Below are 25,596 nucleotides of genomic sequence, written 5' to 3'. Positions count from 1 at the left end.
TGACATGGGCAGAATGAAATAATGGCTTCATTATATTAAAGAACATCGGATGAGGTTTGGAAAGACTCCACTCAATGACCTGATTTTCAGTTTGAGGAAAGTCCTTTCACTCTTGGCAAGTCTGAATAATTTTAAAATATATTGTGGCAAATTGATGTAAGGTGGGCTGGAGTCTAGAAAAATTGTGACTTTAAAATAAGATCAGGGTGGGCCTGGAAATTCTTTGTATGTTTTATACATACATTTTACGACTAGACTGGACCAAGGCTGTGAGGCAGGTGTGCTCTGCTGGATTGGGTGTGAGGGTGGGAGTCGAGAGACCTGATTTTATTCTCACTTCTGCCACTGACTCACTGCGTGATCTTGGGCCAGTCACTGAAACTCAAATTTTTAAAAATAGTTTCTGATTTTGGGTACTTGGGTTTGCAGGGCCTGATTTTTCAGAGGTGCTGGGCAGTAATCCACTCCAGTGCTCAGTGCCCCTGAAAATCAAGTTGGACATCTAAAATCAGAATCTGCTTTCAAAAATGTCTTGGCCTGTTTCCCCATCTGTTATGTGCGCAGAATATTGCTGACCCGCCTTTGCAAAGAGCTTTGAAATCTGTGGCTTAAAAGCTCATGTAAGTGCACATTTTTTTTAACACACTTTAAAAAGAAAGCGCATAAAATAATTGTTCTCTTTGCAGGGTATCTGTGCAGATCAGTGCCAAGTGTCTGACTACCATCGCTACCAGACAGTAGAGATGAATGCAAGTGTGTTGGGGGAACTAAAGAGATTGTTTGAAGCCAAAGCGGAGCACGTGCATCAGACGTTGGTGCTTCACTCGTACACTTCAATGTTGTCCCGCTTGCAGGTGGAGTCTTATATCTATGGATTGCTTAATAGCTCATCCCTGCTGAGATCTGTGGCTGTTCAACAACAAGAGCAAGGTGTGTCCCCGATCTGAGTTTCCGCCTCTGGTGTCCCTGGCATGCAGAATACTACACCTGATCTATGTAGTGCCACTGGCTTTGCCTGTGTCAGAAAAATATTGTTGTTCTGCCTGCAGGGGGGGTGCAGAAGGGAGGCTTTAACTTAAAGTAACAGAGATTTTTATCTCAAAGTTGCTATTTAGTGATTATAAGATGTTTTAAAAAGCCACTCTAAAAAACTAGTGTCTTAGTTTTAGAGTGAAGTAGGGTATTTGTTTGGATTTAATGTAATATACAGTAGAACCTCAGAGTTACGAACACCAGAGTTACAAATTGACTGGTCAACCACACACCTCATTTGGAACCGGAAATACGCAATCAGGCAGCAGCAGAGGACCCCCCCACCCCCCCCAAAAAAACAAACAAAACAAACAAACAAACAAAAAAAAACCCAAAACAAAACACCAAATGCAGTATATCGTGCTGTGTTAAATGTAAACTACTAAAAAATAAAGGGGAATTTAAAAAAAAGATTGACAAGATAAGGAAATTCTGCTTGTTTAATTTATAGTAAGATGGTTAAAAGCAGCATTTTTCTTCTGTAAAGTTTCAAAGCTGTATTAAGTCAATATTCAGTTGTAAACTTTTGAAAGAACCACCATAATGTTTTGTTCAGAGTGACGAACAACATTCCCGAGGTGTTCATAACTCTGAGGTTGTCCTGTACATATAAAGGACAAAGGAGAAATTTTCTATAGAACCCCTAAAGCCATGAGGGCATTAGTCAGCCTAGAAGGGCTCTTAAGAGTCAGCAGCGTCAGAGCTCTAATTCTGTTTATAATTCACAGCTTCTAAGCAATCAGAAAACCTTTCCTCGGACTTGGGTCACCTGAAAGAATGTGTCAGCATTCTTTTCGGTTTCACGCGCAGAGTTATCGAAGATCCTCAGTTCCAGAGTGACCTCCTCTGTTGGCTGCAAAGGCTGGTAAGGGAGGAGTGTGTGGAGTAAGTGCTGTATATTAAAATGAACTGAATCGGTCGCAGTGGCCATCCCTGAAAACCTCACCACTGCTCTTGCTGTTTGGTGTCCTGGGTGAAAAGAATTTGGTGGTTTCATTCCAGGTCTTAGCAGACAATGGCCACATCACTGAAACCACTAGGATAATTGTTGATAGACTCAATGGAGAGGCCAAGTGTTGAGAGGACTGGAGCCTGTGAACCCCAAAGTGGTTGGTTTGGATAGGACAGAGCACATTAATAAGGCAGCATGGGGAAAACTCACAGTACTTCAGCTCATGTTGGAGATGGAGTTTCATCGCTGTCAATCTGGTAATCTTTCATCACTCAGTTTCACTACATCAGTTCTTTGTATTGTAGCTCTTAAATCAATCAGCGGCCCCTGCTTGTAAAAGAGCACTGTTGTCCCCTTCAGCGTTTTGGTGATACAGCATTCTTTGTACAAACCCATTGGGTGTTGGAAAGTGGAAGGAGAATTATAGAAATGCCAGGTTTTAACAAGTCTGTGAAGGAGCCAACCTTGAAATTGCCCTTACATGTTGCTCTTTATTGTTTAGGTGTCAGTCTTGCAAAGAGTTGGCTGTCCAGGGGACCACCTCTTCCTTTTAAACCACATCCTCCGTTGCCCAGCTGGTGTTAGCAGATGGGCTGCTTCGTTCATTCAGGTGTGAATGTTTAATCCTGTGTGCTTTGCTTTTTTTGGCTGAGATTTTGGAGTGGGTAGGAGAAAAGAAGAGTATCCCTCCTGCTTGAAACCATAAGACTATTACTAGAGTAACTGGCAGATTCCAGAAATATGGAATCTGGGGCCTAGGAAGGAGAGGAGCCAAAGTCTTTCTGTGGGGTTTTCGTGGGCTGGATTTTCAGCCCTACAAATCTTGTAGTGAGATCTGCAGCTAAAGGCAGAAGCTGTGTCTCCTTTGAAGACTTGTTTCTCTCTTAGATCAGCAAGTGGGCTTTGTCAAGATTTTTCTTTAATGTTAGAAGTTAAAGGAAAAGCCACATAATGGAAATTCAGAGATTTTATGTAGATGCTGAAACTAAGCAGCTGTGGATTCTGGTTTGCTTAGACTGAAATTTTGTTTTAATTTCAGATCAAAGTCTTGGATAACCCATCAGGAGTCTTTCAGTTTATGCAGTCTCTTGCCTTGCTTATGTCTCCTGTCAAGTAAGTGGGAAAGGAGAGAATTTGTACACGTGTTCTGAAAAAGCTTATCTGTGGATATTCAAACACATGGTGGCACTAGGTATATTCAGATGACGTTGAGGAATTGTCAAAATGGGCACAGTGAACTGGTAGTTAAGTCTAAAGCCTTGTCGTTATTCACTCATCCCCTATTTACAGCCTCAGCACTATTCTCAGATGCTAAATGTTTATCATGATGAATGTGCAGTAGCCCTATTGTTCTTCTCAACGTTGAAATAAAGTTCTTGGCTACTGTTTGGAGGAACAATTGTTATGGATGAAAAGGAAGTTCCTGAGTCAGTAGGTCTGGAACAATTGTTGCATGCAAAGATTATGCTGTTTAATATTTTCCCCTATACTTCTAACTTTAGTCAGAAAAAACAATTGCAATACTTGATGAAAACAGTGACGTCAAGGACAATGTTAACAAATGAAATAAAATTAAATGATCTGATCAAACCACAATCTTCTCCTGTTTGAGTGGCCTCCTCCCTACCCCGCTCTGTTAGATTAGTAAAGGTTAGTGTGGGGTAAAGTTTAGTAAAGGTAAAGTTTTATGTTTTTGTGTGCTCACTGCATTATGAGAGTTACAGCCACTCGTTTTCTGAGTGTCAAGATAGTAGCTATTGAGCTTAATTGATCTGAAGAAGGTCTACAGAAATATTTTAAATGGCTAAGGAGAGAGCTGGACTGAGTTATTTTTAGAGTTAATATTGGTCAAGCCTGGATTGTCTGAACTCCAGTTAACTGAAACTTCAACCATCTGTTGGAGCCTTGATTTCAGTGCGTAAGGATTTATATGCTAAGCTGAACTGGCTGAGGCAGTGTGGGAAAGAAATTGGCCTACACATTTTGACGTCTGTGCTCAGAGTTTGCAGGCTAGATTGAAAAGCATGGAGCAGATCCTTCATCTCTTGTAAATCTGCAAAGCTTCACTGAACTTCTTGAAGCTATACTGAAGTACATCAGCTGAGGATCTGGTTCCCCGAGGGCAGACTTCAGTCTGAGCCAGGGTTTGGGTGTCCCCAGAAACCTTGCATAGTTGCACTGTAGCTATTTCAAGTCAATAACAGTAGCCGTGAATCTAGTGTCTTAAAATGAGTATGAATTTACAGCGATCAACTTTTCTTTTTTCTGATCGGTGTTGGATGCTGAGAGAAGATGTAGTTATCCTGACAGTATGTGTAGTGTTTCACCAACATGTTGCTGGCCCTGACAGGTTGAGAGAAATTAGACCTTAAGATAGTGTCATTTTGGTTACTATGTTGCTTTTCCCCTTACTTCATTTTTGATGTGGAAGTATCAGCTGACATCACCTGTACAGTTAATGAATCGTGTACACCGTTTGTAAACTAGTATTTCAGGATATTAGGTGATCTAAAGTATGGGATTCTGTCTCTAGAGGCTTTCAAGTTAATAGCCACTAAAATAATCTTGAAATGGAAGTCTGAAGAAAAACATGATGACCAGTGTCATAAATATAAAGGGAAGGGTAAACCCCTTTAAAATCCCTCCTGGCCAGAAGAAAACTCCTTTCACCTGTAAAGGGTTAAGAAGCTAAAGGTAACCTCGCTGGCACCTGACCAAAATGACCAATGAGGAGACAAGATGCTTTCAAAAGCTGGGAGGAGGGAGACAAACAAAGGGTCTCTGTCTGTCTATATGCTGCTTTTGCCGGGGATAGACCAGGAATGGAGTCTTAGAACTTTTAGTAAGTAATCTAGCTAGGTATGTGTTAGATTATGATTTCTTTAAATGGCTGAGAAAAGAATTGTGCTGAATAGAATAACTATTTCTGTCTGTGTATCTTTTTTGTAACTTAAGGTTTTGCCTAGAGGGATTCTCTATGTTTTGAATCTAATTACCCTGTAAGGTATCTACCATCCTGATTTTACAGAGGGGATTTCTTTACTTCTATTTACTCCTATTTCTATTAAAAGTCTTCTTCTAAGAAAACTGAATGCTTTTTCATTGTTCTCAGATCCAAGGGTTTGGGTCTGTGGTCACCTATGCAAATTGGTGAGGCTTTTTATCCAACATTTCCCAGAAAAGGGGGGGTGCAAGTGTTGGGAGGATTGTTCATTGTTCTTAAGATCCAAGGGTCTGGGTCTGTAGTAACCTAGGCAAATTGGTGAGGCTTTTTACCAAACCTTGTCCAGGAAGTGGGGTGCAAGGTTTTGAGAAGTATTTTGGGGGGAAAGACGTTTCCAAACAGCTCTTCCCCAGTAACTAGTATTTGTTTGGTGGTAGTAGCGGCCAATCCAAGGACGACGAGTGGAATATTTTGAACCTTGGGGAAGTTTTGGCCTAAGCTGGTAAAGATAAGCTTAGGAGGTTTTCATGCAGGTCCCCACATCTGTACCCTAGTGTTCAGAGTGGGGAAGGAACCTTGACAACCAGAATGAGGAGTTTAAGGTCCAGTGACTAGCTGTCAGAGCTAGATATGAGTGCTTCATGCCACGGGAGGAGTCCCAGCTTTCAGCTAGTATATAAAACATTTGGTTATAGTCCTTTTGATTTATGAACTTATGGCTTGTTTTCACTTTTCAAGGCCCTTCATGGCCTATCACCACGCTTCTAGCCATCTTTCATTCACTATCAAGACATAGACTCCTGTCTTGGATTGGCCAATGATCGATCAATCCATCTAAGATACTTTTATGGCCCTCATGACCATAGTATGATAGTCCTTCATGAATTTATCCCCACAACATCCCTGTGAGGTTGGGCAGTGCTGTTATTCCCATTTTACATACTTGGAACTGAGGCACAAAGAGGCTAAGTGATGTGCCCAAGGTCACCCAGGAAGTTTGGTAGGGCAGGGAGTTGACCTAGTTCAGATTAGGATCCTAGGTTGGTGCCCAGATCCACTGGATGATCCTTCCCCTTATGATGCCAGCCTTCATTGCCCACTTGTTAAATTTTCAAACATGCACCTTTGTGCTGTCTCCCATGCTTCCCCTCACACTTGGGTGGAACTCCTTGAAAACATTCACTGTCTTGTCATGCTCCAAATCCCTCTTTAAAACTCTCTGTTGCTGTGATGCTTAAAAGAACTTAACAACGATTAGGCAGTGGGTGCTAAACCGTTGCCCATCATGCTCACCAACATTGTCTCATTATTTCTTTGTGCTTTCCTGTCTGCCTGTATCCACCTGTTGTCTTATCTTACACTTGGACTCTAAGATCTTTTGGGCAGGGATCATCTTTTTGTTCTGTATTTGTACAGTGTCTGGCACAGTGGGATCCTAGTTTGTGACTGGAGCTCCTAGGTGCTACCACAATACAATTAATCACTGTCACTGCTTTTGGACTGACCATAACAAATACTGGCTGTGAGATCAGTGTAACTTTCAGCCCCTGGTTCACCTGCAGATGTTTGTCAATGGTTGGCATAAGCTGTCTCTTTTTTTCCATTTTGTTTATTATGGATTCACAAAGGTACCCAGCAATGCGTGTGCTGTAAATTGTAACAGCAGTGTCCCTTAGAATGGGCGTCTTGCAAACAAGGGTTGATAGCAGTTTACATTTTTCCGGGTATGGTACATAAATCAACTCATTAAATTGGTAATCAACTTGAGTATGAGTTTTTATTGACTGGTAACTTGTTCCACACTTGATGCATTGGGCAACCTTGTTAGTTTCTTGTTCCTGTGTGAGTTTTAAGGGGTTTTTAAAACAAGAAGAATAGTTGGACTGCAAATCTCGAATGTTTACTTTTTTTCTCTAATTTACTTAAGCCTGGCTTTCATATGAAATAAACTTGTATTCCCCAGAAATCGAGCAGACTTCATGTGCCACATGACACCAAGTGAAAGAAAATCCTCCACCTCCTCTGGGAAGGAATCTGGGAACTGGACGTTAGTGGATGAGGGAGGAGAAGAGGTACTTTTAAAACTAAACAGCTCTGCTTAATGCTTGTGCTCAAGCCTGTTGTAGGGGTCTTACTGAAGGGTTGGAGGAGGGAAAAATTAAATATTCTCCTGTAATGGATTTCCATTTCAAACAATAAATTTTATATTCCCTTCATCATAGAACAGTGATACTGAGACCTCAGTTGTTCAGGAGCCAAATTAGCAATCAACATCATAGGTGCTGGAACTGGGGGTGCTACTGCACCCCCTGGCTTGAAGTTTTTTCAGTTATATATAGGGTTTATAGTTTGCTTCAATAGCTCTCAGCACCCCCATTATACAAATTGTTCCAGTACCGCTGATCAACATTACCCAAAAGAGCCACACAAGTATGCATTCATGTGTCATTTACCATAGTACTCTTCATTTTTAAACAGTATCACGGGCAATATTTAGTTATAAAAAATTCTCGCAGCAAATAACTTAATGCAAGTTGATAACACATTGGTTAATAACATAATAAAAGTATCTTGAGTGGTTAATAATTTAGATTGGTTAATAATTAAATCACACTGTTTTAATACCATGTTCTGCAAAGAGCTGCAGGAGACCCATTAAAGAGCTACTTGTGGCTCTTGAGCCGCAGTCTGAGTATCACTGTCCTAGAGTATTACATTTCCAGTAATATAAATCTGAGATTAAATTACCTGAGGTATTCTGTTGGGAAGGAGGGAGATAGAATAGACTGTTCTAAAAATAGTTGTTTAAAATTACCCTTGTTATTTAATAGTGTGGAAATAGATACCCGTTTGAGAACTTTCCTCCTTTCAGTCATCATGGAAATATTACTGTACTGGGGGCTATGATGTTTTTCCCCTCTTACTTTAAAGATGGTATCTACCACTTCTTTATAGTTGATGGCTGCTGTCATATAGGAACACACAGAGAAGGGGAATGAAAAGTACGTTGTGAGTGTGATACTTCCTAGGCGTGCCCAGTGTTGTGAGGTACCGCACTGCACCTGCCCTTAGCATTGAGCAGTCTTGTCTGTGCCTTCTGTGGGTCAGTTCCCTGAAACCACCGGCCTCTGGCAGCACAAGCACTGCTTTCCAGGCCTCTGCAGGACACAATAGGCACACACCAAACCCTCTCCGCTACACCGCCCTGCCTCCTCCGTCCTCAGAGTGTTCCCTGCAGGGCCCAGCATCTTATCCATTGGACACACGCAGAATTAGCAGGCCCTGCTGTTCACAAGGGAACCGTACACACTAACTTGTAAGAGTCAACCCAAAATCACTGCTTTGCTTAACACCACAGCACTTAGGTATATTTATAGTGAAAACAAGAATAACTTTGGTTACCGAAGAACAGAGACTCCATTGACAATGAGTAAGAATATTGGAAACAAAGGCTTACATATAAAATAAAATCATTGTCTACAGAAGTTTATCTTGCCCAAGGTTTTTTCCAGCATTTTCAGCCAAGCCTTACTGAGACCTTTCGTAAAGCAGAATCACTGTCCTTCCTCAGTGAAGGGTGACAGGGTGTCCTCTTTGCCCCCACAAATATAGTTGAGCAAGCCTTTGATGTGCACCTTCAGATACGGTTCTTGCCATTGCTCTTTCTCTTCATGTTAGTTTCTTTCTGAAGTCCCCACAATCCTTCATTTGCATTCAGCTCAGACTGATGATAGGAGACTCATTGTGAAGTATATTCTACTTAGTTTACATTCAAACAGCCGTCTAGATAAAACATTTCTTGTTTGACAGGAAACTAGTTTTTCACCTTGGCTGGCAACCTGTCCCTAAACCCTGACCTTACAATTTTTAGTGCATGTACATAACTGCTTACATAGTACCTGTACAGAAATGTCAATGTTATTGGTGACCAGAGTGATATAGACTTTTATTGGAAATCTTACATGACGTTCTTTGGTGAACTAGAACACACATAGCCTCAAGAGATTCCTATAGCCCCTATGCACCCCCTCTGTGCACCATGACAGTTGGCACTGACGTTCAGGGGTCACAGTGAGGAGTGGGAAGAAGACCAGTATCCCCTTTTCTACATTCTTTCTCTACCCTCCCCCCACTTCCCTTCAAAAGAAAACTGGAGGTAGATAGTACAATAGTCAGGTCCATTCATTGTCTGTCTCCCTCCCTCCCTCCACCCTTGGGGAAGGTAATAAAATCCATTCTGATTTTTTTTTTTTTTTTTTTTTTTTTTTTTTTTGTAGGATGAAGATCCTGAAACTAGCTGGATTCTCCTTTTGGAAGATGACTTGATTGTCCTCCTGTCACAGTTTCCATTTCATGAACTGTTTCATCATTTTCTTGGGTTTAACTCTAAAGGTGAATTGGCTGCTAAATATGTAGACTTATAGGGGATAAGGAATGATTTTTAATGTTAAACATGTCAGGGACTTCTATTTTTCCAGTGTATTCTGAAGGATTAGATTTTATTCTTTCTTTCACTCTGATCTGTTAAACAGTTCCTTTTTGGTAACTAGCAGTAGATCTGCTTTTCAGATCCCATCTCTTTTCCCTGGCCTATGAGTTATAAACCACTCACTCCTTGTGCTCCATCAGCTTCTCCATCTCTGTCCACCCACCTGAAGAGATTGCCTGCAGGGGATCTTGTAACTTACATAAATTATTTGTACTTGCACAATTAGATTTTAATCTACTGTGAATCTGTTTGTTATAAAATGGTATTCATGTTGTATGAAATAAGTCATATAGATAGCAGAATAGAAATGCATTCCTCATTGCTTCTAATGTGTTTTGAGTTCTAAATTTCTAGGTAACTTTCTGATTTTTGTGAAACTTATGCTTCAGTGTTTTGATTTTGTAGGTGTTTATTTCCCTGAAAAAACAACCCCTCAGGAGATGATGAAGATTTTTTCCTTTGCGAACTCCTTAGTGGAGCTTCTAGCTGTGGGGCTGGAAACATTTAACAGAGCACGCTACAGGCAGTTTGTGAAACGAATTGGTCATCTTATCAGGTAAGAGGAACAGCTTTCTTTCCTCTGTCATGTGAATCTGCACAGACAGATCTTGGAGTTTAACAGGGGTTTAATAGGGGCAGCAATAAATCTAGCAATGTTAGTGTGTGTAGGCATAAATGTATGTGAGGGTATGAATGTGAGAATACTCTCTTTAGGACAAAGGTTATGGCTTCCTTCATACTTGTTTGGTGCTGAGCACATTAATGGTGCTTTATTGATTATTAGATGTGTGGACTTTTTTGTGTATACTGCCAATCCCTAAGGAAGGGATGTATTTGACACACAAGCTTATGTGTCCTAACCAATTTAGTCTAGTAAAATGTCAACTTATTTATCTGTAAGACCTAGGAAAGATAACATAGGAATTATGACTCTGTAAAGTTCTCCACAGATGGAAAACTCTGAGGGTATAGGTGCCAGACTCTCTGAAACTTGAGGACAGAAGATTGAGTTTTTGGCTCTTGCTTGTGATCAGAGTTGCTGTTTCTGGACACTGATGATGTACTCTCTGATCTTTTTATCCTCCTTTCCCTTAACCCCCGTTGCATAGGATGACAGTTTGTTATGTGAGCGACCACTGGGCCCAGTATGTTAGCTGCAATAAAGAATATGGATCAATAGCGCACCCCTATTCTGTAGAGAAACTGCAAGTAGAATTTGATGAACTGTTTCTTCGGGCTGTTCTACATGTGCTGAAGGCAAAAAGGTAGGAAATCCCACTGAAGGATATAAAAACTCACACCCAAATGCTATTAAAAACAATAAGAGGGTGAAAGTTGTGTCTACAGGCGGGACAAAATAAAACCCTGCATCCGAACTGCCCAGGCTGCAGAATCCAGAATCTGCATGGACAGCTTTGATCTGATTGTGACTTAATATTTTAATAGTGTTTCAGTATTTTCTGTGGATTCAGACTAGACTGTAACATACAAGATCCTTTAAGATCCATGTAGATGGTTACCAAAAAGGGGAGAGGTTAGAATTCAAATTTCAGGCTTCTGTAACTTTTATGCTGTGGGGACTTGCCCAGCACAAAGTGGGATCAAGATCAAGGGAACAGAAAGCCCACTCTTGTACTCCTCTTCCCCAAATGAGGTGTGGGCTCCTCAGCAGAGGGTCTGGACCTGTAACTTCTTTTCAGGTACTGAGGCTTATTATTGTGCAAATTATTTCTACTTGGCTTAAAATCCAACAGGCTGGGCGTCTGGCTGTTCATGTCTGAGATGCCTTATGGAACGTTATCGAGTCGCATGCTTTGGAAGCTCTTCTTCATCATGCATTGTGCAGAAAATGAACACCTGGAAAATATCTGCTCCACCGTGCAGCCTGCCGACTGCAAGCACAAACTCGGAGGTAGAATTCCTTTGCTAGCGGAACCTGCAGGGCAGTGTTTTGAATTCTGTTCTGGATCCGTAGCTAAACACGGCCCTTCTTCCAGTGCCTAGGCTTGTGAATTCCAAAGAACAAGGATGTTGCCCCTTCTGATTGGTGACTGCAATCACTCAGTTTTGAACAGGGTGGCGCCCACCTCTCACGGGCAGCCCCTTTCTGGATGGGCGGCCCCTTTCTTTCAGTTCTTATAATGGGATGGCACCCTTCTGTGTTACCTCAAAGTTAACTGCATTCACACAGTTTTCTAAAAACAAGGTTGAAATCTTCAGTTCAAACACTCAGCGGTTGTGTAGTGTTCTCTTTAATCCAGTACATGGCACAACAACTTTTGTTGTACTACGTCTGGGAGAAGCAGAGCTTCACCAAGGCTTTGTAACAGAATTCTTGGACATCAGTTGGTCTTGGGGTTCAGTGTTCCAGTGCTCACTTTAGTTTTCAGTTAGTGCAGAATGACTTCACTAGCTTAACTGCTGTCTAAAATTATGGTATATGGGATGAGCAAAATCCCTGAACTTACTTAAAACCTACCTGCTTGGCTGTCCCCAGTTCTGATCTTGCCTTGACTGATTATATAAACTGTTTAAAACTGATAAAAGGAAAAGGTCTTGTAACAGCATCGGGACTCACCTCTTGAGAGCCCCTGCCCGGGGTCAGTGTTCAACAAGATCAGCAGCACCCATCACAGTACCATCACCTAGGTTCTGGGTTCAGTTTCCTGGGCTCAATCCTGCCTGCACTGACCTGTCCATGGTCCTGCTGCTCTTCAAGCCAGCCAGGCACCCAGTTATTGGGAGCCTTCCCTGGGCTCAATCCTGCCTGCGGTCAGCTGTCTGCGGTCCTGCTGCTTTTCCAGGCAGCCAGGAACCCGGTTTTCCCTCTTCAGGCTCCAGCCGGTAACTGAGTGCTCTGCCTGTGCTGTTTCCTTTTATATGGCCCTTTTGGCCCCTGATTAGCTGCTCCAGCAGCCTCTCTGATTGGCTGTCTGGAGGACTTCTGTTCTGCTTTTTTCTGGGGTGAGGCCGGGTTACGAGGCCTCCAGCAGAGGGCCTCCAGACCTAGTTCACCCCATCACAGGTCTTTTCACACAATTTGTAGTTCATTTGTGGAAATCATTGCCACAAGATATCATTGAAGCCAACAGGTTAATAAATTCTTTAAAAACCCAACCATTTTTATGACTAATGAGCATCCAGAGTTAGAGTAATAGCAATTAACACCCCCCTCCCCCACCCTAGGAGTTTTGGAAGGAATATAAATCTTCATGCTTCAGGACATAAACCAACCTATAACTATTGGGGTTTGGAAGGAATCTTTCAGGTGGGCAGGGTATTCCATAACTGCCTGCTGCTGGGTTTCTTGCACTTTATCTAAAAGGGCTGGGACTGGCCACTTTTGGAGACCGGATACTGCACTATGTGGGCCACTGGGTTCAATCCATCCTAGCAATTAGTATGTCTCTGTTTCTGTTCCTGGTATTAAGACTACAGGTAAAATATATGTTTTGTTACAGGAGGCAATTAACCATTTCACCTATATTGACCTGTGTTCCCTCCATGTGATTTGCAGACCCAGAACACATTGAAAATTTTGAGAAGTATCTTACATCCATGAACTGCTCGGAAGAAATTTGTCTGCTCACCACGTTTGCTCAGATGGCACAAGCCAAGCGGGCTGATGTGGATGAGGACTTCATCAGAGTCGTCGTACTGGAGATATACGAGGTGGGCAATGCCACGGGGTCAATTCTGTGAGGTGCTGAGCACTACTGTGGGGCACTGAGCAGTCTTCCATTGTTAAGTTAAATGGAAAGTTCAAGGCATTCAGCATCCCTTAGGATTAGGGCTTTAATTTATAACCCTATCAAACTGTTCTCTTCTCCTGGTTTGATCGTTTAATACTCTAGGACTGAAATAAAGTATCCTGGATGCCTCGTTTGTCATTGCTACATAGGAATATCACTTCTGGAGAACAGGCTGAAATGAACAAAGTCAGGATATGGGAAATCTTTTCCTTTCCTTGTCTTGTTCCCTTTCCCTGTTGGAGGTGGCCTGCAATGCATCAGAACTGACTGACCTGGAGCTCTGACTCTCCAATTTTATTGCTCCCCATGTGTGCTCCATTTTAATTTTCTGTGACTGATGGAGTCCATGCAGTCTAGGCAGTCCGGTCCAATAACTTTTCATGCTGTGTCAGGATAAACAGTTAAGAACTTAGACTGGAGTTTGCAGTTTGTAAACACCACTGTCCAGGATCAGCAGAAGAAAATACATATTATTTTATTGTATTCTCCACTACACTGCCAATGAACCCAATCATAGTGTGTGGTGGTTTTTTGGTCCTGTGCCCTCACCCCTTCTTTGTTCTCACCTTCTCAGGTATCTTATGTCAGCATTTCCACAAGAGAGACATTTTCAAAGGTTGGCAGAGAACTCTTGGGAGCTATCACGGGTGTCCATATAGGGGTCATTTCTGTACTCCTGGATCGAGTTAGAGACACCATTGAAAAAGTCGGCATGGTAAGAGCTGATCTGTGTCCTTTAAAACAGCCACTGTTAAGAGCTTAAAGTGGATGTTATGACCTAGTGTGTTAAGGATGAATAACTTGAAATTTTGGCACACAGTGCTTTGTTAGGGGGTGCAAATAGACGTTGGTTGTGCTGTGGCTGTGAGCAAATATGCTCAGTGTGTTCAGATGGGAGTAAATAGAATGGGGGAAGGAGGATGTTGGGATCGGTGTTGGGTAACAGTCAGTCCTTTTCCAGGGTGTTGTACAGTTCTGAGCACATTGTCAGCACTAAAGAAACCAATCTCTTTAACCATTGATTTGTAATATGTGTACTCCCCCCCTACAGGTTTCCTTATACTTGTTTAAAGAGCTGCCATTGTATCTTTGGAAGCCCTCTTCCTCGGAGATAGCGCTGATCCGTGGCTGGCTATTGAATTACAATCTGAACATGGTGGAGAATAAACTAGCCTGCATTATCCTGGAAGGGCTAAACTGGGGATTTGGTGAGCATGTATGTATTAAAAATTGAAAGCTTGACACTCAGTCAGACCTGAGAAAAACTGTTCAGCTAGCATTGTAACTAATCACAAATGTTGGAGATCAGTTAACAGCACTAACACATTCTATTGGGATGTGATGGGTTGCTTTGTATGCATTTGAAGGTGCAAGAATGCTGGTATCCCAATGGTTTTGGAAGATGCTACTGGAGGAACCAATTCTGTTCCCCTGCCATACTGTCACGGTTGTGACTGGTAGAGGCATTTGAGCTAGAGCTCCCTCATTATAAACCAGAGGAGGCAACTGGCAGTGTCTTTTCTGAGGACCTGTTGACTCTGAAATGTGCTTCTCTCCTGGGCCAGCCAGTACCCACATTTTCAGGTGCATGGCATAGATCACCTTTTCCTTTCCTGCATTTAAGGAGGCCGGTGGATTTATAGGAGAGGGGGGTGTGTGTGTCTGGAAACTGAGCTAATTTAAGTGTGAAGTCTTTCATATGTTATGATATGGTTGGTTGGAGTCCTTTGGTGGTTGTGGAAAAGTCCTTCAAATTGGAAACTAATCTTTGGAGTTGTGGTTTGAAATATCGTACAGAAACTTTAGCTTTTGAAATGTTTTTATATGGTATTTTTTGGATGGGGTCAGAAAAGTCAAAAACAAATCAATAAACTCTTGGGGTCTCTAGGAAGGTCATTCTCAATAGACAGGTCCTCAGCTGTAGAGCTCTGTGTCTAGAAGTCTCTGAGCCTGAGTTCATTATCCTTCAGTGTACGGTGCAAGATTCCTCTTGCTGACCAAGCATTTGGCTAATCTAATGCACCAGTTATGTTCTTCCCTTTTCTATTTATATTGACATCTGTTCCTTGGTGATGTAACCAGAAGCCTGGTGAGGGTACATTACACTGAGAATGATGATACAATTTTAAAGGTCTTCTTTAATAAAGAAAACAAACTTTAACAGGATACTACTCTTCACCTCGATCCAGCTGTCCATGCTGAAGTTGCATTAATGGTCCTAGAAGCATACCAGAAATACCTCCCTCAAAAACCGTATGGCGGGCTGCTTTCTGAAAGCATGAAACAGGTACTTCTCCCTCTCTCCCTCCCTCTCTGAATTTTTGATGGTGGTAGAAGAAGGAAGTGTAGGATGGGAACCTCAAGCTTAATTCTAAAAAACCCAAACACTCATGCCGTTGTATTGGGCATTTCATGACTGAAAGGATAGTTATGATGCTCGAGCTAAGGTATTTGTTTCTGTGTGTGTGTGTGTGTGTGTGTGTGTTAAAAGAACAATATAAAGATAGCAAAGTCAAGCTCTCAACCTTAATTCTTGCATTTCCTAACTTTTATCTGTGAAATTTTGATTCATTCCCCCTTATGCGTATGCATGATGATACAGTCTTTAATTATGTGATCCCATGTAATTTGCACAGGACCACTTCCGATTCAGTGCACAGAGTGGATGATGCTCAATTAATGAGCAAGCTGTTGAGTATTATGTTTTCTTCTCCTGGTTCAGTGGTTGGCCCTGATACCTATTCAGACCCTGCTGTGAATACAAAATTATTAATTTCCTCATGGGGTTTTCCTTGGTGCTCATCTCTGTAGCATCTGCATACTTCACAAACATTAAATTAATTTTCTAGCACCCCAGTTGGGAGGGTAGTATTATCCACATTTTACAGATGGGGAACTGAGGTACAGAGAGATTAAAGTCAAAAGTATCTATCCCCCTAGCTCTGTCCTGTCCCATCTGGCTCTCTGTCTCCTTGCCCAGCCAATCCATCTCCCCACGATCCTATCTCTTAGTCCTACTCCTTTCCCTCACCCCCGCCAGCCACCAGTCCCAGTCATGCTTGTGTCCTTCCTATCCAGGTGCCTTGCCTCAATGTACTTCCCATCCCCTTTGCATTCGAATCAAACAGCTTCCTCTTCCACACTGTCTGGGACCAGCAGAGAAGGGCACAAAAAAGACAGGCTCTCAGTTCCAGTGTCAAGTCTGGCCTGGTCCACATCAGCCCACTGCTGCAATTGCAGGGAAAGTCCTGCTGAGTCCTCCATAGCCGTGAGTTGGAGCATGCTCACTGTGGATGGAATCTCCAGAGTTTTTAGCTGCTGTGCTTTAGCTAGTCTCTACTGAGCATATGCAAACTGATTTCCCCCCCCACCCTAAAGGCTTATAGTTTGACCAAAGTTGGGTGGATTTTCATAGGGCAGCAAAAGGCACATCCCTGATAGAGCACCCCTGTGCCAAATTTCAAGTCTCTCCTCTAAAGCCTGGGCGTACAGAGCTTCTCAAAGAAAAGTTTGCCAGCATTTTTTTTGACCTAGCTTTGTTCTTGGAACAGCTGAATTGTTTTGGCTGAAATTTCCCCAAAACGTTCAGCCTGAGACAGATGCCTGTTATGGGAAATTTCAACGCAAGCACTGAAAGTTTGGCATTTATAAGCAACTAAAACAGGATCTTTATAATGGATAGTTTGGGATGAGCTTAATAATAGGTGGGGTTACCAGCCTTGCCTATAATAGGGCCTTCATTACGTTGTATCTGAATGCCTCACAATCGTCAATGTATTTATCCTCACAACATCCCTGTCGGGTGGGACAGTGCTATTAATCCCATTTTACAGATGGGGAACTGAGGCCCAGTGTCACACAGGGATCTGTGGCGAACAGGGAATTGAATCATAGTCTCTAGTCCTAGTCTAATGCCCTAACCCCTGGATCATCCTTCCTCTCTGGTCATGTTACTTCTTTGTTATAGGTCTCCTACTTGGCTAGTGTTGTTCGTTATGGAGAGACACCCGAGACCTCCTTTAATCAGTGGGCGTGGGGCTTGATTTTGAGGTTAAAGCTGCACAGAAATGACCATGGTGTGCAGCAGTGTTGGCCTGCAGTTCCTGCTTTCAGCACTGTGCTCGACATGACAGAATCAGTCATGCTTCATCCACTGCTGAAGGCCGTCAAATCAGGCATCCCTATTGGCTGTTACCTCGCATTGGCAATGACTACACTGGGTCATAGGTAAGTGTGCCTTTTACTGGTGCTTGTGATGAGTGGGTAACTTCAGTGGGCTGATCCATCCTAATGGTAATGGATTGGGAGGGCTAATAAATTCTTCTTGTTCATCTTCAAATGGTCTCAGTGTTTTGCTGAGGGGAACAGAAAACCCTTTTCTCTGGCCGCCTCAAGAGAATGCTTTCCAGTAACATGCTGATGTATTTATTTCCTCAGTTATACCTTAGGCTCTCTTCACATTATGGTTGAAACAGGACGAAGTGATGACAGTGTTAAAACAAAAATCGCTGGCGTAATGTCTCTACCCGTTGCAGACAAGGATTCTTTCTTAACCCTGCTAACCAAAAAGTGCTGTCTTGTATTCCCTCCCATATTAGTCTGCAGCAATGTTCTAACAGTGTTGCAATAGGATGTTCAGAAAATTGAAGAACATCCCTGTCTGTGTTGTATACTAGAAATTGGTAAGACCCTTGTTACTTCAATCAATATGTTAATGAGCATCCTAACCTAGTATTAAACGTGTTTCAAAACAGTCCTTCCTGGCATAGTCTCAGCCACTTTGTGGTTAGGCTCTCTATGGGGTTCTCCCTTGATTAGTTCAAAACTGTACAGTGATGCTACTCTTGTCCTGCCTCAATATTTTCACTCTTTTTCCAAGTTTCAGACATTTTGCTTTCTCCATACAATGTTGATTTAATTTGTGAGGAGAAATTGTCTTAGTGTTCTTCTGAAAACATCCAGTCAATGTGCAGCGGCAGTCAAAAAGGCTAACAGAATGTTGGGAATCGTTAGGAAAGGGATAGATAATAAGACAGAAAATATCATATTGCCCCTCTGTAAATCCGTGATATGCCCACATCTTGAATACTGCGTGCAGATCTGCTCGCTCCGTCTCAAAATTATATATTGGAATTGGAAAAAGTTCAGAAAAGGGCAACACACATTATTAGGGGTATGGAACAGCTTCCATATGAGGGGAGATTAGTAAGACTGGGACTTTTCAGCTTGGAAAAGAGATGACTAAGGGGGGATATGATAGAGGTTTATGAAATTATAACTGATGTGGAGAGAGTAAATAAAGAAGTGTTATTTACGCCTCATAACATAAGAACTAGGGGTCACCAAATGAAATTAATAGGCAGCAGGTTTAAAACAAACAAAAGTATTTTTTCATACAATGCACAGTCAACCTGTGGAACTCCTTGCCAAAGGGTGTTGTGAAGGCCAAGACTATAACAGGGTTCAAAAAAGAACTAGATAAATTCATGGAGGATAGGTCCATCAATGGCTATTAGCCAGGATGGGCAGGGATGGTGTCCCTAGCCTCAGTTTGCCAAAAGCTGGGAATGGGCAACAGGGGATGGATCACTTGATGATTACCTGTTCTGTTCATTCCCTCTGAAGCAGCTGGCATTGGCCACTGTCGGAAGACAGAATACTGGACTAGATGGACCTTTGGTCTGACCCAGTATGACTGTTCTTATGTTCTTCCTCTCTTGCATGTATGATCAGAGCAGTTTGATTCCATGTTTTTAAAGAGCAGTTCTAGCTTGAGAAAGTGGGTGGTGTGATCTGAGCATAGGATGAGAAGCGAGGAACTTCTGATCTGTGCTATGATATTGACTCCTACTGTAGCTTTGAGAAAATCTTTTGCTCTGGCTCCCCATATGAAAAATGGGGGCTAATACTGATCTTATATCACAGGAATGTTGAAGGCCGATTAATGTTTAAGCAAACTGAAAAAGTAAAGAGCTATGAAAGTGGAAGTGTTTAATATTCATGTTATGTCTTCCTGGCATGGAAGATCTGGGCATAGAAATGTTATCCTCGCTATGTTTGACATTGCCCCAGGGCTGCGTGTTTGTACTGCTAACTCTGGATACCAGGAACTGCACTGAATGAGATGCAGGCTCCCTTTTCCCTGCAGTGTCTGAGGCTGCTGCAAGATAAGAGCAGGAATCCCATATAGCTCCTCACCTAGCATCTCCTGTAGTGAAACGCATTGCCAGCTATTGAATGGGTCCCCATCTCCATAGGCAGCAAATACCTATCATGATTAGAAGCCTTAATTCTCTAGGGCTGACAAACCAGGAAGTTTCACCACCCTTAAATTCCTCCTCCTTTGGGGGGAACGAGGTGGAAAAACTTTAATCTGCTTGGATAAAGTCACAAAGACTGACGCTATTTAGTATTTGTTGGTCACTTTTTTTTGTTTCTCTCTTTGCAGCATTGAAAAGTTCTGTGCTGAAGGGATCCCTCTGCTGGGCATACTGGTGCAGTCTAGGTACCTGAGAACAGTAGTCCATGTACTGGATAAAGTTTTACCCTTGTTCTATCCCTGCCAGTATTACCTTCTGAAGAACGAACAGTAAGCATGATTTTTATTTAACTGTAGTACCAAGGGAGAGCGTTATTAGTGTGTGGCAACAATTGACTAGAAATGTAACCGGCATATTTGCCAAGTTGTTTTTTTACGATTGTGATCAGTGGCACAGCTGTGATGGAAACACCCACCACATGGGCTATCACTATGTGTGCAGGCATGGTGCTGAGACCAGTGCTGTAGCTTGTAGCACAGTTCTCCAGTCTCTGGACAGCCTGACATGTTCTGTCAGTGGATGGGCTAGGTAGAGGAGCAGGCAACACTCTGAGTGTCAAGCTGTTAATTCCGTTACTGCTAAGCATGTTAAAGTTCCAGTCAGAGTCTCCATAGGGCGTGGCTCAAAGGCCTGTTAACACAACACCCTGTCATGACTAATTGCTATGTTACTAGGCCAGGCTGCATAATTTTCTATCCAGAATTAACCTCCTCCCAAGTCCTCATTGCTGTCATGCTGAAACATGGTCTGTTCTGGGACTGACTGGTCGGTACTTAGAGCCCCCTGGGGCAGGCAAGGGTAGTTTTCAGTCTCTTTCAAAGCAGCAGGTACTTCTGAGAGTGCTTTCCTCTGCAGGGTAACTTCTGCAGAGAAATCCTGAAATATAAACAGCTCCTTCCATCAGTGTGCCATGTGCCTTTCTCCTGAATGCTGATCTATGTCAGTTCTTGTCAGACATCTCTCCAGATGTTCTTCAAGACTAATGTGCACTGATACCACCCGAGCTGTCTGAGGAGCAAGGTCAGGTTTTCTTAACAGGCTGTTCCTCCTCTGCCCCACTGCCTTTCCTGGTTGTGATGCCATACTACGCTTTCTTGATTTGAGTTTTTCTCCTGTTCTTCCCGTTTCCTCTTGCAGAAGTCTGCAAGTGTCAGGCACTCCTGTGCTTATATAGCATTGCAGGGTGTATTACAAACTCTGCATATAGAACTGCTGATGTAGAGAGTGGCAGTCCACTGGCACACTGTGCAACACCAGGTAATGGGGAATTTTGGCTAATGACAATTGGGCAAATCTATCACAAGTAGTACCGTGATCCCTGAAGAGCAGGCTGGACCTCAGTTTTTTTAAGATCTCATCTGAGACCTGTATACACAAACTGATGGAACTCACCCTCCTAAATATCACTGGCCTAGCTTTGTCACACACACATCTTCATGCCTTGTTCCATGTTGGTCCCTGTTCCTGGAATTCTTTCCGTCTCTTCCCACACCAGTCAACTTCCCTTTCATAATTCAGCTTTCTCTTGAAAAAACACTATTTCTACCAAATGTTTCAGTGTTGATCTAGAGTCAGCAATCCAAACATCTTTGAAAAAGAAATTGCATTGATCTGAGATTATACAATTTGAGGGGCTGTGGCATCTGAACTGTCTGAATTAGACTGAGGTAGCTCATATGTGAGCTCTGTGCATTTCTGATGCAGTAAGGGTGATAAATTGGGTCCCATGCAGTTTACAACATGTTGGTGTGTCAGATGAGGCGGTAAAAGCCTGTGTCCTATCTTCTCTTTGCTAATATTTATGAAAAAGCATGATGAGATCTTTAGAGTAGGATGTCTTTGGTCGGAATTTTCCTTCCTTACAAGTTCTGTATAGTGGCTCGTGCCTTTTGCTCCTGGTGCTGCTGTATTTCAGCAGTGGGGCGTTTAGGAAGGGTTGAGATGAAAATTATGGTATAAACTCAAGATGGTAGTTCAGATGTTCATGTGCTGATTTTTAAAAATGTGGACTTCTTTATAATGGTTTGGGTTTAAGTCTAATCATTGTTACCTTCGGTATTATGACACTTAAATTCCTCAGAACAAACCAACCCAGCCCTTTATGTATGATGTAGGAGAAATCTTAGAATCGAACGAATTTCATTTGTGATTATTACGGTCTCTAGGTTTTTATCTTACACCCAGCTGTTCCTTCGCCTGGATAGTGGAGTTCCACAAGGCATGACTCAGCAGGTTACACACAAAGTGGCGCAGCACTTGACAGGAGCAAGCGATGGAGAAAATGTTAAGCTTCTCAACAGCATGATCCAGGTCAGAAAACGAAGCATGAATAAACTGTACATCTAATGGCTGGAGGGTGATGGATTAGGATTTCACTCTGCAGAGCTCTCGTGCTGACGATTTTTTGTTTTGTTTTTTTTACTTAGCGTTGCAGCTCTTGATTGTTAAAAAGAGAGAATTCTCACCAGTGTTGCTTAGAATGTGATATGAAGCGTAATTTGCACACATTAGGGTTGGGTACAGCAGGGATTAAGAGGCCTGTCTGGCTGCTGTTAGGGTTTGTAAGTTTTCCTTTCTGGTTGCGGGTTTGTGCTTTGGAAGATGGTACTGGTATAGAAAGAATTGTCACTGGTCTGCCAAAGTACCTGTAGCCCTATCTGCTCATGAAGTCTAGACCCCAATGGAGTTAAATGGAAAAAATACTAGGGTTAGAAAAGATGATAAACTGATACCCACGCTGAGATTGCAAGTTCTGCCTTGCAGGGAGAGCAGAGTGAAAGCTACAGGGAAGGCATTGCCAGGCTGGGAGCCTGCAGGGTTTCAAATGTATGGCCTCAGTGGCTGTTTCTTCTGCTGCAGAGTTAGAAGCCTTAGAAATGGTCTCCTCTCCAGCAGTGTTCGTAAGCTCCAGGGACCCCCGCTTCAACATCTCTTTATCCTGAGAATTTCTGTGGTCAGGGATAAAGAACAAAAATAGCAAACCGTTTACAGTGACGTCATCCGTGTCCTTCTGAAAAGAGACGGATATCATTAGAGCCCTTGATGCTGTCACAGAAACCAACCAATGGAAATTGGACAATTGTTCAGTACCGTTTTGTGCTTTAGTAATTCAGGCTGGGTGCTGTTTGTTAATTCCACCCTTTAACTTGGCAGACCCACATTTTTATGAGCCGTCAGCCTGATGGAGTGTGGCCAGCTGCGGTGCTGGAGTTCTGGGTGCAAGTTCTCACTGCTCAACAGCTGTGGCACAGAGAGAGAGCAACGGTCTACCTGCTGGATCATCTGTGCAAAGCAGCTTTTCAGTATAGTCAAGAGGACTGTGTGCAAAAACTGCTCTACCAACAGCATAAGGTAAAACAGATGAATTAGTGCAGCTGTAGAAAAGTTCTAAAGGTTTAGGTCTGGGATTATCAGTTCCAAATAAATCTGTGTTCTATATGTAGCTTGAGCCCATTTATCTGAAAAGTAACAGGGATGTCGGTAACAATTGCAAAGGAGGACTTCTGGCACCTTAGAGACTAACAAATTTATTTGAGCATAAGCTTCCGTGAGCTACAGCTCACTTCATCGGATGCATTCAGTGGAAAATACAGTGGGGAGATTTATATACATAGAGAACATGAAACAATGGGTGTTACCATACACACTGTAACGAGAGTGATCACGTAAGGTGAGCTATTACCAGCAGGAGAGCGGGGGAAAACACCTTTTGTAGTGATAATCAAGGTGGGCCGTTTCCAGCAGTTGACAAGAATGTCTGAGGAATGGTGGGGGATGGAATACACATGGAGAAATAGTTTTACTTTGTGTAATGACCCCTCCACTCCCAGTCTTTATTCAAGCCTAAGTTAATTGTATCCAGTTTGCAAATTAATTCCAATTCAGCAGTCTCTTGTTGGAGTCTGTTTTTGAAGTTTTTTTGTTGAAGAATTGCCGCTCTTAGGTCTGTAATCGAGTGACCAAAGAGGTTGAAATGTTCTCCGACTGGTTTTTAAATGTTATAATTCTTGACGTCTGATTTGTGTCCATTGATTCTTTTATGTAGAGACTGTCCAGTTTGGCCAATGTACATGGCAGAGGGGCATTGCTGGCACAGGATGGCATATATCACATTGGTAGATGTGCAGGTGAATGAGCCTCTGATAGTGTGGCTGATGTGATTAGGCCCTATGATGGTGTCCCCTGAATAGATATGTGGACACAGTTGGCAATGGGCTTTGTTGCAAGGATAGGTTCCTGGGTTAGTGGTTCTGTTGTGTGGTGTGTGGTTGCTGGTGAGTATTTGCTTCAGGTTGGGGGGCTGTCTGTAAGCAAGGACTGGTCTGTCTCCCAAGATCTGTGAGAGTGATGGGTCGTCCTTCAGGATAGGTTGTAGATCCTTGATGATGCGTTGGAGAGGTTTTAGTTGGGGGCTGAAGGTGATGGCTAGTGGCGTTCTGTTATTTTCTTTGTTGGGCCTGTCCTGTAGTAAGTGACTTCTGAGTACTCTTCTGGCTCTGTCAATCTGTTTCTTCAGTTCAGCAGGTGGGTATTGTAGTTGTAAGAATGCTTGTAGAGATCTTGTAGGTGTTTCTCTCTGTCTGAGGGGTTGGAGCAAATGCGGTTGTATCGTAGAGCTTGGCTGTAGACAATGGATCGTGTGGTGTGGTCTGGATGAAAGCTGGAGGCATGTAGATAGGAATAGCGGTCAGTAGGTTTCCGGTATAGGGTGGTGTTTATGTGACCATCACTTATTAGCACCGTAGTGTCCAGGAAGTGGATCTCTTGTGTGGACTGGTCCAGGCTGAGGTTTGATGGTGTGATGGAAATTGTTGAAATCATGGTGGAATTCCTCAAAGGCTTCATTTCCATGGGTCCAGATGATGAAGATGTCATCAATGTAGCGCAAGTAGAGTAGGGGCATTAGGGGGTGAGAGCTGAGGAAGCATAGTTCTAAATCAGCCATAAAAATGTTGGCATACTGTGGGGACATACGGGCACCCATAGCAGTGCTGCTGATTTGAAGGTATACATTGTCCCCAAATGTGAAATAATTATGGGTGAGGACAAAGTCACAAAGTTCAACCACCAGGTTTGCCGTGACATTATCGGGGATACTGTTAATATCGGGGATACCTTAAGTGATCACTCTCGTTACAGTGTGTATGGTAAAACCCGTTGTTTCATGTTCTCTATTTATATAAATCTCCCCACTGTATTTTCCACTGAATGCATCCGATGAAGTGAGCTGTAGCTCATGAAAGCTTATGCTCAAATAAATTGGTTAGTCTCTAAGGTGCCACAAGTACTCCTTTTCTTTTTATGAATACAGACTAACATGGCTGCTACTCTGAAACCGGTAGCAATTGAGTAAATTGGTTTGACTAATTGGGTGGTACTGTGGTACTGAGTGAATTGGGGTGGGGGCATCGCTGGCATTAAGACAAATAGGGAATTTTGAAGTATGGAGTTTTGGGTAAAGGGAGTTTAACTGTATCTTTAAATTATGGTTCCTGATTTACTAATATTGTGTTTATAGTGTTCTCAGTGCTTTACATGGTACAAAACTATACAGGCCCAGCCCTAAAAGACGCAAGACAGAACGCATTGGTCTTGCTTTTGGATTTTCCAAGCTAGGATGGTTTAATTATATTAATTGTTATTTGGCCCCCTGTGGACCTCCTGGAAGAAATGAGGTTTTTAGCTGGCTTTTCAGTGATGGCTTTGTGAAGCAGGATTGGGAATTGGTTACACGCATAAGGGGCAGGCCGGAAAAAAGGCACAGAGACAGTTCCGTTGCTAAGTAAATTCACCATCACTCTCTCACATTCATTCTTTCTTTTATGCAAACTTTCCATACAGAATGCCTTAGGTTATCACTGTGACAAAGGTCTGCTCTCTTCCCTGGTCAGCTGGATTGTGGCAGGAAATGTGACCCCTTCCTTCATCGAGGGCAGTGCGAATTCCACACAGGTGGGCAGTTACATTACTCTAAAGTGCTCTGTTTTTCCCATGACACCTGTTTGAACTGTCGTCTTCTACTCTTGCCATTCCTTTTTTTTTTTTTTTTCTTATTGCAAAAGGTCTCTTGGGATGAAATAAAATTCTAATTTAGTCTGAGAGGGCAC

At 42.6% G+C, this 25,596-nt stretch overlaps 1 protein-coding gene across 3 annotated transcripts in view; it reads left to right on the top strand.

Moving 5' to 3' along the window:
- EPG5 (ectopic P-granules 5 autophagy tethering factor) overlaps positions 1–25,596 on the top strand; it is an 86,258-nt gene that overhangs the window by 13,135 nt on the left and 47,527 nt on the right. For 2 of the 3 annotated variants that reach the window (XM_077816635.1, XM_077816636.1), the window contains exons 3-20: positions 687–930; positions 1,761–1,897; positions 2,487–2,594; positions 3,024–3,097; positions 6,892–7,000; positions 9,206–9,320; positions 9,823–9,973; positions 10,527–10,682; positions 11,172–11,329; positions 12,935–13,089; positions 13,744–13,884; positions 14,221–14,385; positions 15,334–15,456; positions 17,137–17,396; positions 19,618–19,758; positions 21,655–21,799; positions 22,643–22,840; positions 25,331–25,441. In XM_077816635.1, coding sequence (XP_077672761.1) covers positions 687–930; positions 1,761–1,897; positions 2,487–2,594; positions 3,024–3,097; positions 6,892–7,000; positions 9,206–9,320; positions 9,823–9,973; positions 10,527–10,682; positions 11,172–11,329; positions 12,935–13,089; positions 13,744–13,884; positions 14,221–14,385; positions 15,334–15,456; positions 17,137–17,396; positions 19,618–19,758; positions 21,655–21,799; positions 22,643–22,840; positions 25,331–25,441 — 2,691 coding nt within the window. Of the gene's footprint in view, positions 1–686; positions 931–1,760; positions 1,898–2,486; positions 2,597–3,023; positions 3,098–6,891; positions 7,001–9,205; positions 9,321–9,822; positions 9,974–10,526; positions 10,683–11,171; positions 11,330–12,934; positions 13,090–13,743; positions 13,885–14,220; positions 14,386–15,333; positions 15,457–17,136; positions 17,397–19,617; positions 19,759–21,654; positions 21,800–22,642; positions 22,841–25,330; positions 25,442–25,596 lie in introns of those variants that run through there. The other variant, XM_077816637.1, reaches the window with a different exon arrangement.

The sequence above is a fragment of the Eretmochelys imbricata genome, chromosome 5 (assembly GCF_965152235.1).
Source record: "Eretmochelys imbricata isolate rEreImb1 chromosome 5, rEreImb1.hap1, whole genome shotgun sequence".
In the NCBI taxonomy this organism is placed as follows: domain Eukaryota; kingdom Metazoa; phylum Chordata; order Testudines; family Cheloniidae; genus Eretmochelys; species Eretmochelys imbricata.
Note: the sequence above shows the minus strand (reverse complement) of the source record. Positions and strands in the feature narration are given on the sequence as shown.